A 768-nucleotide genomic window follows, 5' to 3' on the forward strand; every position below is an offset into this window, starting at 1 on the left:
GCCTGAGCGGCGGCGGCGGCGGCCCGGCGCTGGGCATGGGGCGGCGGCGGCGGGGGGCGCTGCCGGAGCCTGCGGGCGGCTGCTCCTGCTGCCTGGCGGCGGCGCTGCCGCTGCTGCTGCTGCTGCTGCCCGCCGGGTGCCCGGTGCGGGCGCAGAACGACACGGAGCCCATCGTCCTGGAGGGGAAGTGTCTCGTGGTCTGCGACTCCAGCCCCTCGGCCGACGGCGCCATCACCTCCTCTCTGGGGATCTCGGTGCGCTCGGGCAGCGCCAAGGTGGCCTTCTCGGCCACCCGCAGCACCAACCACGAGCCCTCCGAGATGAGCAACCGCACCATGACCATCTACTTCGACCAGGTTAGCCGCCGTCTGCTTCGCATTCGCTACCCCCATCCCCGTCCCTGCCTTCCCCTTACTGCACGCGTGTTCTCGTAGGGGCTCCCCTTCCGTCTTTTAATCCCGACTCATTGCTCAATAGCAATTTTACGGCTCAACTCCCCTGAAAGAGGGTGGGAAGTTCTTTTAGGTGTCTGCGGGGTTTTCCTAGGATGGTACCGGTGGGGAACACGCTAGCTTCTTGTCCTGTCCTATTGCTAGTAAGGAGAGGGGTTTAACGTGAGAGTCTCTACCTCGGACGCGTACCAGGGGTGCCTTGCAGCCGAGGATTGCCTCGCCCAGCCAGGAACGACCCGGGGGAAGGTGCGCATCCTTCCTTTGGTGCTCCGTCGGGAATGCTCATTTTAGGGCAAATTCGGAGGTTTACCGATGA

General features: G+C 64.7%; 1 protein-coding gene across 1 annotated transcript; it reads left to right on the plus strand.

The window, feature by feature from the left end:
* The first annotated feature begins 35 nt into the window (after nucleotides 1-35).
* Nucleotides 36-760, plus strand: LOC113979907 (cerebellin-2-like). Its single transcript, XM_027707186.1, has one exon. It carries the CDS (start codon nucleotides 36-38, stop codon nucleotides 432-434), a length of 399 nt encoding a protein of 132 aa, XP_027562987.1. The 3' UTR covers nucleotides 435-760.
* The last annotated feature ends 8 nt before the right edge of the window (nucleotides 761-768 follow it).

Source organism: Neopelma chrysocephalum, unplaced genomic scaffold (assembly GCF_003984885.1).
Source record: "Neopelma chrysocephalum unplaced genomic scaffold, ASM398488v2 Primary Assembly neopelma1_90399, whole genome shotgun sequence".
In the NCBI taxonomy this organism is placed as follows: domain Eukaryota; kingdom Metazoa; phylum Chordata; class Aves; order Passeriformes; family Pipridae; genus Neopelma; species Neopelma chrysocephalum.